Source organism: Quercus lobata, chromosome 11 (genome assembly GCF_001633185.2).
Source record: "Quercus lobata isolate SW786 chromosome 11, ValleyOak3.0 Primary Assembly, whole genome shotgun sequence".
Taxonomy (NCBI): Eukaryota; Viridiplantae; Streptophyta; class Magnoliopsida; order Fagales; family Fagaceae; genus Quercus; species Quercus lobata.
Genome location: NC_044914.1, coordinates 35,810,252 through 35,827,955, shown reverse-complemented (window position 1 = coordinate 35,827,955; position 17,704 = coordinate 35,810,252). Strand labels below are relative to the sequence as shown.

General features: G+C 35.2%; 1 protein-coding gene across 1 annotated transcript; it reads right to left on the bottom strand.

Moving 5' to 3' along the window:
- Positions 1-11,002: 11,002 nt before the first annotated feature.
- On the bottom strand, positions 11,003-12,594 carry LOC115966782. The gene is made up of 2 exons (XM_031085940.1): positions 12,354-12,594; positions 11,003-11,211 (listed from the first exon to the last, which is right to left on the bottom strand). Exons 1-2 carry the CDS (start codon positions 12,592-12,594, stop codon positions 11,003-11,005), a joined length of 450 nt encoding a protein of 149 aa, XP_030941800.1.
- Between the last annotated feature and the right edge of the window lie 5,110 nt (positions 12,595-17,704).

Genomic DNA, 17,704 nt, shown 5'->3' with positions numbered 1-17,704 from the left:
ATAAGTTTGATAAGAGTTTTGACTATCATGATAGTCTCTTTTGAGAGAATGAATAATTTATTTAAATAAAAATTATACATACATACATACATACATACATACATACATACATATATGTATGTATGTATATATTTATTTATTTTGATTAAATGTATAATCAACCTCATGCAATTCATTTAAAAGTAACAATGCTAAAACAAATGAATAATTGCCCTAAAGATTACATTTGTATATTCATAGCCTTTATATTTAGAAAGACTTTCACTCAAATTTAGTAGTACCAAAGTGGACTAAAATGCTACATTAATGTGGCTTAACAAAAGCATAACAATAGTAAATGCTATACTTAAGATTTTAGATATTATGAGTTTGAGATTTATGTTTTTTTAATAAATTTGGATTTAGATAGGGTGTTTTCAACCCAAACATGTTGTTTCTCATTATGTAAGTGTACAAAAATTGATCGAAGTGGACCAAAATGAACTGAAGTGATTCGAATGAACCGAATTGGACCAAATGGAACAAAGTGGACCAAATGGACAGAATATGATTGAATAAAAATGAATAGATCGAATAGGATCGAAGTGGACAGAATGGACTGTGTGGGACCAAATCCAACGAAATAGAACCAATGTGGATTGAATAGGACCGAAGTGGACAGAATGGACCGAATAGAAACCAAAGTAAACAAAATGGACCGAATAGATTCGTACGGTTATCGTTCGTATCAATAAAAGTATAAACGATGTTAGGACGAAAGTGGACCGAATGACTCAAATAGGACTGAAGTGGATCAAAGTAGACAGAATGGATCGAATAGGACCAATGTGGACCGAATAGAATAAAATAGAACCAAAGTAGACATAATGGACCGAATAGGATCAAAGTGGATAGAATGGACAGAATAGGACCAATGGACAGAATGGACCGAAGTGGATAGAATAGGACCAATGTGGACTGAATAAATCCAATGTAGACTGAGTGGACCGAGTTAGATTGAAGCAGATTGAATAAGACCGAATTGGACCGAATAGAACTTTAGTGGACAGAACAGAATGGACTAAATATGACCAAATGGACCAAATCGAACCAAATTAGACTGAAGAGGACATAATGGACCGAATAGAACCAATGTGGACCGAATAAGACTTTTGAATATTTATCATTTTTATTGCATTTTTAGGGCTCATATTTCTATTTTCTAATGTCTATTTTAGTATTTTCTTTGTATTTTTAACTCAAAACTAAAGATTTTAGCCCAAATATAATAAAATTTCATACTTTTCAACCCAAAAATTAAGAGAAAAAAAAATGAATTTTTGAGTTAAAATTGAAAAGATAATCTACAAAAAGAATCAATTTAAGGCCTAATTAGTCTAAAATGGATTGAAGGGGGATCGAAATTGATCGAGTGGACTGAATAGAAAATTTTTAATTTTTAGGGGGAACAAATTATCTTCAAAAAAATTTAGTGAAAAAATTATACATTATATTACAATACAAAATAATTATTTATTTTCACGTATCACGTGGGTCTATGTCTAGTTATAGCAAAACATAGTTTCATTTGTAGTAGATAAATGGCAATACAAGCAAATATCTTCTCCATAATTATCCACATATAACATGAGTCCCAAGAAGTAAAAGACCCAAAACTTCTCTGGTGGAAAAGATCAGCTACATTTAAATAATAATACTAATAATAATAGTAATCCTTAATGCCCCGTGGGCTAAAACTCAAAGCTTTGAGCCCCCCTTGATTTGTTCATCTCTTTCACGCTATCTCCAACCAAAAATAATTAACAAGCTAATAATGGATACCTGGTGATTAGTGATTCTTAATTCTTACCACTTTTGTGGTCAATTGCAGTTAACTTCAAAGAACAAATGTATACAAACTTCAAATGGCATGGCATCAATGCCACACCCCATTTGGAAAGGACTAAGGACTCAATGATGAAGCTGCAAAGTTCTTCTGTAACTTCCATTACTACAAAGAGGGTGCAAATGTTCCTAGAATTGAAAGCAAGAAGAGTATACGGAACTTAGGGAATAGCAATGATGAATTTGGAAGCAAGTACTTGAAATTGGAAGAGTCATATAAGAAGCGCACGGGAACATGAGAATCTACCGGTTGAGGGAACCCTTGCCAACCAGGAGGCATCATCCTGAGCTCTAGGAAACAAGCTCTTAAGAAACACATATAAGTTCTTTTGCATGTCCAATTTAAAATAAAAGATTAATCCTTTTTGTCTTTCAACTTTTCTTTTCTTTTTTATTAAGTACTGATACCTATCATCCATCTCCACACTATGATGCTCATCATCTGTACAATTTATTGACTGATCTTCATAATATTAAGTAATATTACATACTTCATAAGTGCATTGGTCTTGTTTCTCAAAAAAAAAAAAAAAAAAAGTGCATTGGTCACTTGCTAGAAGCATGCCATTCTTCACTTCACTCGAATGCAATGTGACTCCACTGAAGCTACAGATTATATCCCCTAGCTCAAATGAGTTCCTTCGATTAGAATATAAAATTTGTCCTACTATTTTTTTTATTTTATATATAACAACTTGTTCATTGTGTACTTGAATTTCCATTTAGTGGAAAGGAGTTCATGTCTGTCCTTTCGGCAAGGAAGAGGGGGGAAATTTTCACTGCATTGTACCATAAAGACTTGACGCAGAACTACTTCACGATTCAGTGAAGAAAGCCGGATTCAAATTAGATCAAAATCCATGAGTCTCCAAGCATGAATAGTGGCTCTCGTACAAGAGCATTTGATAGATTTCAGCAACACAAATGCAGAAGTGTGGGTGGAGGAACTAGGAAGGCGCTGGGGGCTGAGGAAAGGAACTAACCAATCATTCACAAATATGTTGGTCAAGATGACTGTCAAACTTTAATGGCATAGCTTTCTGAAAGTAGATGGCTACAGATGTACTAGTACCACCACAACTGGAATTAGCCCCAAATGAAGATTATGCATACTATGCTAATCTAGAGGCTCATGTACAACAAGAATTGTCTTTGATCGAAGAAATTGTGCACGAGGTAGAGGTTTAAGTGGTGGTGTTGTTTTTATTTTTTATTTTTTTTGGTGATAAGTAAAAGGTAGAGTGTGGAAGCAAGAAATTAGTACGGGCTTCACTACTTACTTATGATCACAATTAATTTATATTATGGGCTTAATACAATCCGCAATGGAAAATTTGAATAAGAACTAGATAACTCTCTGCTTTATAAAATTGTGTCAAGGATAGTATTCATATAATATTAACTGTTACATTCCTCAGTACTATATATTTCGCTCCTCTCTTTTTTCCGTTTTATCTCTTTGTTCAATTGTTCAAAAACTGTCTTCATTTATTTGTCTTCTTTCCTTTTATACTCTTCCTCTTTCTTCTTCTTTATCCTTTTTCTTTGCTTAATTCTCTTTATTTTCTTCTCCAGCATGTGCCATAGTAGGTGCTGTCCTGGTATAGTTGGGCAACCTTCTGTCCCATCAAACTCTTCTTTTCTTGAGGTTATGATGAACAAAGACTTTTGGGGCCTTTTGTTTTATTCTGAAAAGTTATTTGTTGCATTAAATGCAATGGTGTCAGGTGGGTTGATATGGATTCATCAGGAAGATCCAGAGGACATCATTGGATATTTCACGCATACCTCGGCAGGATGCCTTTGGTAGCTTGAAACACGGATTGACGTAGGTAGTGTAATCAATAGGCCTTCATCTTGAGTGACTCTAGTGGTTTACTCATGCTCAGACCAAGGGTGATGAGTCCTATTAGGTCGGATTCCGAGGTTTGGGATCTTGAGGGTGTTTCTAATGACTTCTTGTTTTACCTTTGATCAGTGCTCCAAGGTATGCGCCTCCGTAGTGGGGTCCCATATTTCAGAATGATATGTTATGGATCCAGTCTAGTCTAAGGCCTAGTGCTTACTTAGGTTTTATGTGCCACTTCCCTACATAGAGTGACAACAATTTTAAAACTTGTTTGTTTCTGTGAGGGTATTATATGAAATGTATTAAAAAAAAAAAAAAACCTTTAATGTAATCCTTCAATTTTTTTTTTTGAGAGATATGTAATCCTTCAACTTGATTATCCTTGTGGGATAGAGTTCTGAGTCCACCAATTTGCTCTTAGAATAGTATGAAGTCAAATATTCAATTATTAATACTTTTATTTTTATTTTTTTATGAAAGAAAAAGGGTTAAGGGGGGGCAACCTAAGTTGGCGTCTTCCACTTGGGCATGACCATAGTGACACCCTACTTGTTGGGCCTGGCTTGCGGGAACAGAGGATCCGAATGAACCATAACTGTGCACTCAACTCTATTGAGGACGCTAGTGACCATGAGCTGAGAGCATGAAATTATTTCCTAGGGGCTTTCTATTGTGGGATTCGAACCTAGAACCTCCACCTCTCAAATCCTTAGAAGTGTAGGTGTTGGCATAGGCTTAATAGTAATGCTGGTCTATTGCTTTCGGTTGTACTTGATAGTTGATAGTTGATAGTCAAGCAAAGAAATCTGACCAAACTTTTTAGAAAAGTTCTCTAAGAAAAATGGTAATTTCATTTTTACAATAAATCTTTAAAAAAAGAAAAATCGATTGAAAACACCAAAATCTTCACCATAGAAAAAGCTTGAAAGGTATCAATAATTATGATAAAACTCTAAAAATAAATGGTCGTGGAGGGTTTAGTATTGTTTATAAAATATCTTTACTGAATAATAGGATTGTCGTCATCAAGAAATCCAAATAGTAGATCAAAGCCAGATTGAGCAGTTTATCAATGAGCTAATTGTACTTTTTGTTGAACTATTGGGTTATTGTTTGGAGACATCAGTTCCTTTACTAGTTTATGATACCGTACCTAATGGTACCCTCTTCAAGTACGCACATAGCGAAAGCAAGACATCCATTATATCATGGGAAATTTGGCTTAGGATAGCTACAAAAATAGCATAAGTTCAGATTTTGGAGTTTTGAGATTGGTTCCACTAGACCAAGCAAAAGTAGTGAAAATGGTGCAAGAAACTATTGGATACTTAGACCTTGAATACTTGCACACAAGTCAATTGATTGAGAAAAGTGATGTTTATAATTTTGGAGTGGTTCTTGTAGAGGTATTTACATGGAGACAGGAACTTTCATTTGATAAGCTGAAGGTGGAGAGAAGTTTAGTAACGTATTTTCTCATTTCTTGGAAAGAGAATAGATTGTTTAAATTTCTTAGGAAACATATAGCAAATGAAGGCTATACGGAACAATTGAAGGAAGTGGCAAATCTTGCAGAGAATTGCTTAAGATTGAAAGGGGAGGATAGGCCTACTATGTAGGAAGTAGCAACTGAGTTGGAAGATTTAAAAAGGATGGAGAAGCATTCGTGGGTCAATGTGGATTTGAACTTTGAAGAGATTGAACACTTGCTCGCTAAGACATATGATTCTGGCAAATATTGGTAATTGTTTAATCTCCCATTTAACACCATCCTAACCATCTATTCTTTTTTTATTCTTCCTTTTATTTATTTATTAGGCGCTTTATCATAAATTAAAAGTGTTGAGAAGAACCAACTTGAAAATAAGTATCATACTATTTTACTTTAATTGTTCTCTTTTTTTTCCTCCCTTCCCCACAAACAAATATTATGTACTAAAGTAGAATGGATCTTGTGCATCCGTCTCTCACAATATATGGACCTCACAACTATGTGAGATCCGCATGTTATGAGAGAGATTTTGCACATACCGGGTGCATGTTGCAATTATTGCTACTATTAATCTCCAATTATTGCTACTAGTAATATCCCATATCATAGATGTGGGAAAAAGCTTGATTGAATTACTCCTAACAAAAAGATAATAAACTTGGTCTCTCAAATAAACATAAAGTTGCTCATATATGTGGACTGATCTGCCAGAATTTTTTTTCATATTATAGTAATTCTACCTATATATGTCATATGCATAACGGTTTCCTCGTATCATTCTTGGGAAGAGAAAACAAAGTTGCAGCAACATACAAGGAAAAAAACCTTTACATTTTTGTTTCTCAGTTTGTTCATCAATAGAGTTTAAAATATTTGGTTTATTTGTTACGTTATTTTCTAGGTTTTGAAGGGTTTTATCTTAATGCCAGCTTTAGCTCTTCAATAAATCTTATGACCAAAAATTTGTTCACAAGTCTTGCTTAATAATAAATCTTATGTCATTCTACAATCAAAGTTATAATTTTTTACTGTTCACTTTGGAAGGGATATGGATGGAGCAAGAGTGTATTAGTGCTAGAAGATTGGATATAGACAAACCTCGTTTTTATTTTTTTTATTTGCTCTGTTTTTGCTATTTACAATTGTCATGTGGTTGTAAAGCATTTGGATTTATTTTTTGTATAAAATTTCCCCATTTTTTCATCTTGAAGGCTTGAATGGACTGTTCTTCACTTAGGGTTCAAATTTTGAGAAACTTGTCTGGGTTCTATATTCTTTCATACTATGGGGATGTAATTCAGTAAAATTTCATATTGAAAAATAGACACTCTACATCCAAAATGGCCAAAATGTGTTCGTTCTCCTTGAACAAATCCGAGACGAAGAAAAAAATAATATGATACTTCTTGCTGAACTTAGTCAAGGTAGCTTGGATAGGGAAAAGTTTGATTTCTTTATAACAAAATCCTCTTATAGTCCTCCTCCGCCTTCTTCATTTTTCTCACAGCTGCCTTGGCCACCCTTGTGTACTCACCCGACTTCTCTAGGAGTGAGTTATAATTCTCTTGAAGATTGGCTGTGCTTTCATCTTCTTCAGCATCTGATTCTTCAGCAACTCCCAGTGATTCTTCATCACTATGTTCTCCAAGGTCTCGTACAAGCAGATTCAACTCGTCTGAAGACTCAACATGGGCAATAGTCATAAAAACTGAATAGTTCCCCTCTCTATCACAGCTTTCTTCAGATTCCGAGTCGGATGAATCCGAGTCACTCAATGTCGTGGCATACACTTTGCCTTTCGATTTCAAATAATTCGGACATTCTTTCTTAAAGTGTCCATGCCCGTTACATTTGAAACAAGTGACACCTTGTGTAGATTGGGATTCTTTTCCATCTTTCTTTTTGAATTCCCTTTTCTCCCTTCCTGAACTTTGGAATTTTCCTTTATCACCAAATTTGCCATTATTTTTGAATTTCAAGAATTTTCGGAAATTTTTTACAAGGTATGCAACATCTTTGTCAACCACATCTTCTCCCGATGAGTCATGGTCTTCCACCCTCTCATTAATGGTCTTAAGAGCAAGAGATTTACTCTTCCATTGATTGGGCAGCGACATCTCATAAGTCTGAAGAGAACCAACCAGCTTCTGGACTTTGATGTCATCAAGGTCTTTGCTCTTTTCAATCGCTGTCACTTTAGCACGAAAACTTTCCGGCAATGATCGAAGGATCTTCCTTACAATTTTAGAATCCTCCGTTTTCTCTCCCAAATTGAACTTGCTTACAATCACCTCATTCAGCTTGCTATAGAACGAGTCAAAGGACTCATCCTCACTCATTTTTAACTCCTCAAACCGAGTGGTTAGCATCTGCAGCTTGGTGTCTTTTACTTTCTTCGTGCCTTCGTAAGTGGTCTCCAATATCTCCCATGCTTCTTTAGCAACGGTAATGTGAGAGATCCTATGAAATTCATCTGGAGACACACCACAGAAAATAGCATTGAGTGCTTTATTGTTAGCATTAGATGCAGCGAGTGCTGCCTTATCCCATGTGGATTTGGCTTCCTCAGGCCTGGTCCAACCTATCTCAACAGCATCCCAAACAGATTCATCAATGGAACACAGAAAAACTCTCATGCGAACCTTCCAAAAAGCATAATTACTACCATCAAAATATGGAGGTGCATTTAGGGATTGAGACCGATCCATCTCAATAGGGAGTCAAGGATCACACAATGGTAATGAAACCACTAGAAGTGTACCCGCTCTGATGCCAATTGAAAGTTCAAATATGTGTATAAACACCCTTGAACGTTTAGGCCCCCAATTTGCAAATTAACCAATTCAAACTTTATGTCAAACAACTAGTGTGCGGAAAATGAACATAAGCTATAATATAGAATTGGAAAAACTATCTAAGCCAAATTAAAATCACAACCCACTGCAGATAATAAAAGGCAAAGATAAAAGGGAAGGAAGATGCAGACACAAAGACAACACGCAATGTGTTATCAAAGAGGAAACTGAAGCTCTCGGCGTAAAACCTCTCCACCACCCTCCAAGCGGTAAACAATCCGCTAGAAAATGTAGTTGGGATACATGGACAGCAATAGACCCTCCAAGCCTAATCTACCCAGTGCAGCTAAGCCTTCCAAGCTTCTTGCTCCAACGAGGTTGCGCCGAACCTTTTTCTTTTGTAGCTTCCCGGATTCCACTACTAGACCATAGCATCAACCAATATAGATTGGTTCCTTCCTAATTGCTTCCCAGAACACCAAACAACCCTCTCACAGTAATGAATATGGTGAGAACAAGGTTTTGGTAAAATGCCTCTCAAGGGTTTAACAATGGAGAGGAAGAGAGTTGAGGAATTTGAAGAGACTCTAATGTATAGATTGTAGGTGAATCAATCTTGTTTTACTCTCGGGTTTCTCTCTCAAAATTCTCTCTGGAAGCTCTCTTTCATTTGTGGGTATAAGTGATATTTATATTGGGGTGAGAGGAGAATGTGAAACGTCAGGTTTTTCAAAACAGGGGTGGCTCGTGGCTTGGCCTTGTGACTTGATTGAGTCGCGAGATAACCGTATGGCCAGTTGTCTTATTTTGTCCTGTAGTGCTCCAGCTAGCATGACTGTTCACCTTCTAGCATGCTTGGCACGTGTGCTGCATCTGGCGGCTTGCAGCCGCGAGTCACCTGCAAGATCAAACTGCGAGTCTCTGTTTTCTTGCACACTCTTGAGCAATCAACACTCTATCTCACTCACTACCCTTACAACAAACCCACCTAAATACAGGGTTACTAAATGCTGAAATACAAGCAAATTTGGCACGGAATAAAGCCAATAAGATGATTGATTAAATTCAACTTTACATAGTTTGTGGCCTGTCATAAAATATATAGTAAATTTGATGGTGCAACATTTCTTGTCATAGATCTCTTTATGTGCCTGTGAAGGTGTATTCATTTGAGCTCCTTCCAGCTTGTTTGGGAGAGAATAAAAGTAAAATATATTGAAAAGGAATTTCAAGGAATATTGTATCCATTTGCCTATTTGAAAGTATAATAGAAATGAATAAAATGATACACATTCCATTTCCATTTTTTTTTTTGAGAAAACATTCCCACTTATGTATACCTCTCGATCCCAAAAAATAAAAAGTTAATTCCTCTTAAAAGTGGGATAAACATTATTTTCTTTTTTCAAATAAAAGTAAAAAATCGATTTTATCCTTATTAATTATTAAAAAAAGCAAAGAAGAAAAAAAAAAAGTGAATGATATATAATGGTAATTTTTTATCAACTCTCTAACATAATAATAAAAATAAATCATATTTTCATTCCATTTCATTGCATTCTGGTTTTTAATAAACTCATTTTCATTCCATTTCATTGCATTTTGGTTTTTAATAAACCCCTCAAACACAAGTGCTCAAATGATATATATTAAGTATAACTCAATAATAATATGATCATAATTGGCCTTTGCTTCTGAGTTTAGCCAACATGCAGTGTAAGTTTTAGACACTTTTATTAAGGAAATTAAGTAAAGTTTATTTTACTTGGATTTATGTATGAATATGTGAATTTAAGTATGTATGTGCCCTCACAGTAACACTACATTAAACAAAAATTTTATCTCTCTACTCTTTCTCTAGATAAATCTTTGTCTTCTAACACATATACCATAAAGCTACTCCACCACTTTATTTATAGAGACTAATACACTTTACCTTTTTCTAACAAAAAAGAAAAAAAAGTGTTTAATATAACATAATTAAGTTCAAACCTACCAGATTCCATAGTTTTTGAGTGGAGTTTGTGGTGTACCTTCGTGTTAGAACCCCTTTCCTTTCCCTTATGTGTGTGTGTGTTTGTTTCAAAAAAAAAAAAAGTTCAAACCTACCGACTTCAACTTTTGGGCCAAATGACATCCTTATGTGTTATATTTAAACTCTTTAATTAAAATCCCATTATGATGTTATCTGCTCAATCTCCATATGTACCATCTAACTCTAATCATGGAGTGGAGGATGGACAATACGTCTTCTTGCAATTTTTTTCTTCACTTACATTTTTTGTAACACAAAATATAATAATTATATAGTGAATAGGTATTTAATAGGGTTATGATTGTACGTGATACTATATATTCTTTTATTTAGGAAAAAACAATTATGTGACAATATTTTGCTAGATGATGCAAAAGTCCTTACTTAAATGTTACGATAGTTGGTAGCTCTATCTTTATATAATTTAATATTTACTTCAAAAGTCTAAACCAAACATGATCTTTAGGTCAAATGTCATAGACCTTTCCAATTGTAGAAGATTATGATCTTTCAATATATAATAGTAAATATTACAGTAAAACAATCAAGGATGCAAAATGGTACATATGTGGAACATCAATACCCAATCACAGTTAGTATATTTATTCTCAATCATCTCAATTATTCAGAGCTCATAACATTGCTTGTAACTGTAAGGACATGGAAAGAAAATACATAAATTACAGAAAATCACTTGATTTAGAATGTGACTCATAACTATAAAATGAGCAATCAATCCCTTAACACGAATTCAAAATTATAAATAGTCTTTAATTTAATAATAAGAAGAAGAAGAAGAAAAGAACGCACTCATTATTTGCTACAACACAACAAAACATTAAAAGAGAGAGTAGCAAGTAAATTTTCCTATGGCACACACGTTGTATTAGTAATTATCTATATCAGCGGAATTTTGGCATCACAAAGAACTTCACGGTTCCATTCATTCAATGAATGCCATTGTGCTCACTGCAAGCAAAGTAGTGAGGCTTCCATGGCATTTTTAGCACAAACTCAAAGCCCTCTGTAGCTCCTTGTGTTGCATTTCCCAGCTTCTGGGCATTTCTCAGGTCACATTTAATAAAGCTTTGGAGGTTTGGTAGCAAGTAAACACTGTGAGGATATGTGTTTGGAGTTGGGGGATCATATTTGAAAACTGCAATCAACATCATATATGTAGTCAATTTTCATGCATATTTGCATTCATGAACCAAAAAAAAAAAAGGTACACATTTTTCATATTCCTTAAGGATCCAAATTGATAATCTATGAATAAATAAAGTGAAGACAAAATTTAAAGTTAGAATCGACCATTTTAATATCATGATGTGTGAGTTTTTAGACCCCTTAAAGCACAATTGGATTAACCTAGTTAATTAGCCAAGTTATTTACTTAGTCCAAATTCCAAATCTGGGTTATCACAATCAAACAATCATATCATGCATAGCAGCGGAAATATAAATAACACGATATAATGACCCAAGAAACTAAACCGGTAAAAACCTAGGGAGGATTTAACCTAGCTATCCTCAAGGTAAACCTGAATCCACTACGAAAGAATCGAAGTTTTACAATAGGACTTAGACCACTAACATCCTATTGCTACCCACTAGTAGAAACTTACTGACACGACCACATGCAAGCTCCGAGACCACGGACTCCTTCTTTCTTGGATTCTCCAGCAAGTACAAGCACACCCGCTTATGTTTCTTTAAGCTTTTATTGCTGCAACTGAATGATCATCAAGCTCTCAATGAAATCTCCTTCTTGATAATCCTAAGCATGTGTGAAGGCAACCACCTCTAGATCTCACAAAAGATTCACACACACAGCAAATAGAGCAACCTCAAAAACGTGGCTAGGGTTTGCCTTTTATACTTAGGGCAAAACATAAAACCCTACACATTTTAATAGGCTAGGGCTGAGTTGGAGAAATCTACAGAAAAAAAAATTCTGCCTGAGATTTAATGGATCGAGCCTGTTCTTCGATCGATCGAGCCAGGCCGAAAGTCACTAATACTTTTGCAGCCACTCGATTCCAACTTTACATATAATGCACACACTTTGAGCAAATCTAAACAAGAGTAACAATTGTTTTGATCATGGTTTGCCAACATTACACATTAGAGTTCTAAATACATTAGTTCCTAAGTCTTTGGAACCTAACATGATGAATTTTATAACTTGTCATAAAAACACAAGCAGTTTAAAAATATGATTTTGGTCACTATATTTTACAACTTGAACTATGCATTGCAATAATTAAAAAGTAGCAATAGCAAAGTAATTAAGCTCACCTAGAGTGTCATTTAGGTAGAAAGGGCCGTGTTTGATTGCCCATTCGGTGTAGTTAAAGCCATAATTCCAATGGTAGGAGTCACCCACGATGATCCTGTTGGAAGTTTGTGTATTATTGGGAGGATAAGGGCCATGAGAAGGCCAATTCCCATATTGCCATCCCTTGTTGGCTATGTTAAGTGCCATTGTGGAAGCAATTAGCAGCACTAGCATGAGTCTTTGTGCAATTGTGAAACCCATGGTATGATTTGCAACTTAGAAAAAAAACCAGCTAAAGGGTTAGCAATGATATTGATAGCATGATTTAAATGGGTATTTATATTGGGATAGATGGAAAGAAAGTGGGGAGGGAGAGAGGTGCAAACTGGCCTAATTGACCTCTTTTTCTAAATTTAGTAAGCAAGATATGGAAAATACAATGCAAAATCTCCATTTAAAAAAGAAAGTTATGTATTGAGTTCTCCACTTGTAATTAGCCGACACATTATACACATTCATATATGGATTTAGCCATGGTCCAAAGATAGATACTAAAAAAAGAAATAGAAAAGACATATTGGTTTTTTTTTTTTTTTTTCATAACACTTTTCTTTTGCATTTTCTCTAGTTACTATTTTAGGATATATATTGTTTGCGCTCACAATTTTAAGACAATCTTTTCCTTATGGACCTTTTCTTTCCTTTTCTTCTTTTTCTTATTTAAAAAAAAAAAAATTTCTAGTTTTAACGCATCGGTAGTTTGGTACATGGTTATATCCTTAAAGGAAAATGTTCTTACACACTCATTGATAAACACTATGTACATACAACATCTATAATTTCATACTAGATGTCTACATTTTTTTTAACATTTTCTACATTTAAAACATGAAAAGGACAATGCATATGGATGAAGTACCCCAATCCCTAAAAAAGGGCAAGTACCATATCAAGAGACTTTACAAGAAAATTTACAAATATATCTTTAATGACATTAATGTAGGACACAGTTTCTCTAAATTTTATAATTATTTAATTTTAATCTTTTTATGTAATTTTTTATTATTTTAGGTTTAGGTTATTTATTTCCTACTTTTTAAGTGCTTTTAATGTGGTTTAGTCAAGTTAGAGTTTTATATGCTTTCGTAGCTGTCTTTGGTTTTCTAGTTGCCCTAGGTTTTATTTTTACTATTTAAACGCATTGTAGCCTCCAAAGGCAATTCAATTTTTAGACTATTATCAATAAACACAGACTTTTGTCAAATTATTTCTCTGGTGGATTCCAGTTTTCTTCTCCTTGTGGATTCAGGAAACCCCTCGTGGATTCGAGGTTTACTACCACGAACCAATAGTTTAGTTTCTGTTCCATCAAGAGAGCAACATGTGTGCTTTCTTTAGGCTACCGTGACATCATCACTTAAGCAATAACCAAGTTTATTTTGGAAAATCCCTAATGGTCCATTTAGATTGAGGAGGAGTAAAGTAGAGTAGAGTAGAATTGGCCAAAAACTAGCTTATTTTCAGCCAACTTTACTCTACTCCTTCTCAATCCAAACGGGCCCTAAAAAATGTATAGCTTTATAATAAAGTGTGTTAGACTTCTTAACAATATGAAAGCACTCTCTCAAATGTCAAAACTAAGAATTGCGAAAGGGAGCTCCAATATTGGGTTGGTGGAAATAGAGTAGAAATTTTCCCTCAACCAAAAGGAGTCAATTAGTATAACCTTTTTTTTCCTATTTGGACCACTATATGCTAGGAATCAAGACAGAAATGCACTTTGAACTGACAGATTTTGATTGCAATAGAAAAACAGGTATAAAAAATTAAAAAGTGAAATATATTGATATCATATTCAGTGTGTTGTTAACTTGTACAATATATATGCCATCATCTGTCTAGAATTACAATAATATTTTCCTTCCATATTGATTTCATTCTATTCTCTCTTATTAAGTATATATTAACCAAGAAAACATGACGAAGAAGTTAAATTGAATTATTTTTTTACTAAAACTTCCAAAATATCTTTATATATTTAGTCTTATATTTTAAAATAGAGGTGTAAAGTTGTAATTTACAACTATGTGTTTTGTTGGATTTAATTCCGTGCCAAATTTGATTGTAATTTTATTCAATCTTTTGTACCCTGTATTTATTGTGGGATTTAATTATAAGGGTTGTGTGATAGAGAGAGAGTGTGTGTGAAGACTCAAGCAATTGAAGACAGAAGAGTTTTCGCGGGTAGCTCGCGACTAAGCATCCAGCGAAATGATGCATGTGCCTTGCACATGACTAGAATGCGAAGAGTTAGGACAGATAGAGACAGCTGTGTTTCGTGAGTAGCTCGCAGGTAAACCTTCCCACGAGACACTCGCGAAACATTCTGTTTTGCTAAACTGTGCTATCTGATGCACATTTTCTGTACCCACACTATATATACCCACATTACCCACAAAAGTTAAGGAGTGTTTCAGAGAGAAAGCCCTAGCCACAAACCTTGAGAGTTAGAGATTGTTATACCCATAATTCTCTACATAATTGCTTGTGGATTTTCCTCAATTTCTACCTCTCCATTTCCATATCATTGAGAGGTCGATAGCCCAGACACTTACCACACCATTTCAAAGTGTTTAGTGAGGTTTGGTGCTGCTGGGAAGCATTGAAAGAAGCCAAGGATGGCAGATGCAACATGGAGCTTGTTGCGGGATCCGTAGAGCTAGACAAGACACGGTTCCGAGAAGCCTTGTTGGAGTAGGAGCTTGGAGGGCTTAGGTACATCGGGTAGAAGGAGCTTGGAGGGTCTCTTGCTAACCCATGTATCCCAACTGATTGTCTAGTGGATCGATTACAGCTAGGAGGGCGGCGGAGAGGTTTTTCGCCGAGTTCTTCGGTTTCCTCTTCAATAACACATTGGCATGTTATCTTGTGTTTGCATTCTTCTTCCCTACTCTTTTACCTTTCATTTTACTGCCGAGTTATAATGTTTACGGGTTAGAGTAGCTTGTTTGTTTATCTACTCGCATTTACTCTATTCCGCACTTAGTATTAAGTTAGAGTAAAATCAATCGAGCCATAACTTTAATTTGGGGGTCTAAATAGCTCTTGTGTTTTCACACATTTACGAGCATTCAATTGGTATCGGAGCGGGTACACTCGCTGTGGTTTAATTACCTGAGTGTGATCCTAGACCCCTTGGCTTGCTATGGATAGTGCTATGGCAAAGGCCAATATGAAGTGTAGTAAAGGTGTTTGTGATAATGACTCTATGAGCATATTTGGAGATTGTCTTGGTAATGAGTTTTTAGAGTTATTCAAATCAAAGAAACAGGCTAGAATTTTTATACACATGCTGAAATCATTAGTTCATAGAAATCATGATATTCATAATAGCTTGTGTGAGTTGAATTCCTTGATTGAAAAATATAAGAGAAGGAATAGACATTTTTGCGAAAAACTTGATGGTTTAAAAAGAAAGCTTCACTCATTAATGAATGAAGTAAAGAAAGATGAGTCTTGCTTTGATGGTCAAGAATGCCTATCTCATGCTTGTCTTTTTGTTCATACCACATTGAAAGTGTTTAATTCATGTTTGTGGTATCTTGATAGCGGTTGTTCAAGGCATATGACTGGAGATAAATCTTTGTTCAAAACCCTTAAAGAGAAGGAAGATGGCTTTGTAACATTTGGAGATGTTAGCCACTCACAAGTTCTTGGAAAAGGGAACTGTTGATATTTTGGGACTGCCCTTATTGACTGATGTGTTGTACATTAAAGGATTGAAAGTGAACTTGTTGAGCATCACTCAAATATTCGATGAAGACTTCTTAGTCCGATTCTCAAAGAAAGGATGTTTAATCCTAAATGAAGAAGGTGTTCAAGTTTTGAAGGGACTTAGGACCATCGACAATTGTTATGGGGTTATTCCCAAACCAAGCATAGCATGTCGAAGTGCTCGAGTGAACCTTTTGGAACTATGGCATCAACAACTCGGGCATGCAAATTACAAACAAGTGGCAAAAGTCCCAAAGCTTGAAGCAGTGGTTGGTTTACCAAAGTTTGGAAAAGTTGAGAAGAATGTTTGTGGCCCATGTCAAATGGGAAAACAAACAAAGTCAGCCCATCCCAAAGTAAATGTAGTTGCTACTTCACATCCTTTGGAGTTACTTCATGTAGATCTAATGTGTCCAACGAGAATTGAAAGCATGAGTGGAAAGTGATACATTATGGTGGTAGTTGATGATTTCTCAAGGTACTCTTGGGTAGAATTCCTTAGAGAAAAGTCGGAAGCAAGTGACAAGATGGAAATGTTATGCAAGAAGTTGCAAAATGAAAAGGGAGTTCCCATAATCAAAATCAGAAGTGATCATGGGAAGGAATTTGAAAATGAAAAATTTGAATCTTTTTGCAATAAGCACGGCATTAAGAAGGAATTTTCAGTTCCAAAGACTCCATAACAGAATGGAGTGGTTGAAAGGAAGAACTGGGTGATTCAAGAGATGGCGAGAGTCATGTTACTCAATAAAAACATTCCGCAAAAGTTTTGGGTTGAAGCAGTGAATACTTCGTGTCACATTGGAAATAGAATTTACTTCCGAGTAGGGACAAAGAAGACATCATATGAAATTTGGAGAGAAAAGAAGCCAAAGGTGAAATACTTCATAATATTTGGAAGTGTTACATTCTCAATGATAGGGAGAATCTTTGAAAATTTGATGCTAAGAGTGATGAAGGCATATTTCTAGGATACTCTACAAATAGCCGAGCATATAGTGTACAATAAGTGCACTAAGACGGTGATGGAATCAATAAATGTGGTCATAGATGACATAATCTCAACAAAGGACATTGATGATGATGGTGAGGGATTAAGCCTTAAGAAGAATGAGGATAAAGATGATATGTCTCAAGGTGATGATGTTGAGAAAGAATCACCAGAAAAGGAGTCTACACCTCCTATATCAAGAAGGGAGACTAGATCAACACCAGGATCTTTAAGCCCCCTCACACCTCTGGAAGTCCAACCTCCAATCTCTCGTGATGAGGAGCCTTCCACTTCCAAGAGACCAGCATCAAAAGTAATTCTCAATCATCCCCCAAGCAATATCATTGGTGATGTAAATGAGGGACTTCGTTTGAGAAAAGGATCGGGCTATAGTTTGAATCATGTGAAGTACAACTGCTATCTTGCTCAATTTGAACCCAAGAAAGTAAAGGAAGCCTTAAAAGATGAGAATTGGATAGAGTCCATGCACCAAGAGTTACATCAATTCGTTAGAAATGATGTATGGGAGTTGGTCCCAAGGCCCAAGGATACACATGTAATAGGTACCAAATGGATCTTCAAGAACAAGACAACCTTTTGATGGTC